The sequence below is a fragment of the Balaenoptera borealis genome, assembly GCF_965194805.1.
Source record: "Balaenoptera borealis genome assembly, chromosome: 4".
NCBI classification, from domain to species: domain Eukaryota; kingdom Metazoa; phylum Chordata; class Mammalia; order Artiodactyla; family Balaenopteridae; genus Balaenoptera; species Balaenoptera borealis.
In genome coordinates this window covers 56,043,333-56,045,100 of record NC_138861.1, presented here as the reverse complement: position 1 = coordinate 56,045,100, position 1,768 = coordinate 56,043,333, and the positions used below count along the sequence as shown (strand labels likewise).

Genomic DNA, 1,768 nt, shown 5'->3' with positions numbered 1-1,768 from the left:
GCCCTCTCTGACGTCAGCACGCCGCGGCGGGCCCCGCCCCTCGGCCCTGACTGGGGCCGAGGCGGCGGGGGCGGGGGCGGGGCCGCGGTCCGCGCGGGCGCGCCTGTACGCAAGGACCTGCGGGTTTCGCCCGGGGCTCCCGGGCAGCTCGAGCGCGTACGGGCGGCGGGCGGCCTCTCCTCTTCCGTGAGGGGAGCGCGGTACTGTACAGCGAATTCAAGTGGGTTTTTTTCTTATTCTGTTTTTAATTAGAAGCAATATGTGTTACATTTTGAAAATCAAGGGGAAAAGAGTAACTGGAAGAAAAATAGGAACTAGAGCTAACTCTTCACCGGTTACTTTTTATCGTGGAATCTCACACACTTGGGGTCAGAGGGCACCTTCGAGATTTTCTGGGCTAAGGTCAGTCCTTGCAAGTGGTTGGAAATAGAGGAAAACTGATGTACATGGAACTATACCAAAACCGAGCATACGCTGAGTCATAAAGAAAGCCCCAGCACATTTAAAGCACCAAAAGCATTCAGAGTGTTTTCCCTGACCACAATAGACAAACTAGGAATGAACAAGAAAACCGAAAAGCCCCAAATGATTGGAATTGAAACAAAACCCTCCTAAGTATTTAATGGGTTGATGAAGAAATCACAATGGAAATGAGAAAATCTACTGAACTGAATGATAGAGATGAAATATATCAAAATTTGGGGGGCAAATGTTATAGCTTTGTCTCCGGCTACGAATTATGATGCAAATGCTTATTCATAATGGCAACAGGGCAAAACATCAGTTTTGCATCCATATATGCGGAATCTTTAGCCCATTGTTTGGCTACATGCATGACGAGAATCATTCATGATGCCTATTATTTATGTTTTGTTATTGTGTTAGTAATATTAGTTGCTGTGTGAGAGGCGGTATGGTTTACTGATTAACTTCTGGGCTTTGAAGCCTTGCTACCTGGGTTTGAATTCAACCATTTACTAGCTAGCAAGTATTTAACCTCTTTGTGTCTCAGTTTTCTTACTAGTAAAATAGGGATAATAACAGTACTTTGTGTTGTAAGGATTAAATCAGTGAGTCCATGTAACACTCTGAGAAAACTGCCGGGCATATTGTTAGCCCCCCCAAAATGTTATCTATTATTAGAGTTCAAGGGAAGATATATTAATAGATAAAACTAGACAAATTTAGATAAATCCTAAACGGACTTAAATGTCATGTAAAAGGAAACACTGAGACTTTTTTTTAAGCCATGAAGCTAAAACTAATATTTAAAAGCTTACTGTGTGTTCAGTACATTAGCTCTGCTTAAGGTTACTGTGTATAGGAATTCTCATTTCCTAGTGGAGGAAGATCATGCCTGGGAATGCCTGCCATGCTCATAGAAGTCTTCTGGGAAGTTCCTTCAGCATGTATTCACGCTGGTGCCACAGGAGATTACCTTGTGGCCACCGGTGACCCAGAGTTGGATCAGTGGCCCATGAGATGTCCTAATGCAGATGTCCATGCAAGAGCAACGGTAATTAGCTTTCTTCGATCAGTTTCTTTCTTGGGAATTTGGCCTGGAGATGCGGGAAGAGAGCTTGTAACCTGGTATTTGAAACAGAAGTAGAAAGATGCCCAGAGATCATCAGAGACAGAGACCTGAGAATGGCGGCTGCATTATGATAATGGTGGGACACTAGAGTGAAGAATTAGGAATGGCAGCTGCTTTTATTGTCGTGAAACCTGTTGCAAAATGACTTCTGGACTGACTTCAATCATTTATAAC

The 1,768-nt window shown here is 43.9% G+C and overlaps 1 protein-coding gene across 1 annotated transcript in view; it reads left to right on the top strand.

Moving 5' to 3' along the window:
• Positions 1–85: 85 nt before the first annotated feature.
• LOC309627472 (uncharacterized protein) overlaps positions 86–1,768 on the top strand; it is a 347,968-nt gene continuing 346,285 nt past the window's right edge. Inside the window, exons 1-2 of the mRNA XM_082389459.1 lie at positions 86–220; positions 1,342–1,516. Of these exons, the coding sequence (XP_082245585.1) occupies positions 1,364–1,516 (153 nt within the window). The 5' untranslated portion in view covers positions 86–220; positions 1,342–1,363. The remainder of the gene's footprint in view (positions 221–1,341; positions 1,517–1,768) is intronic.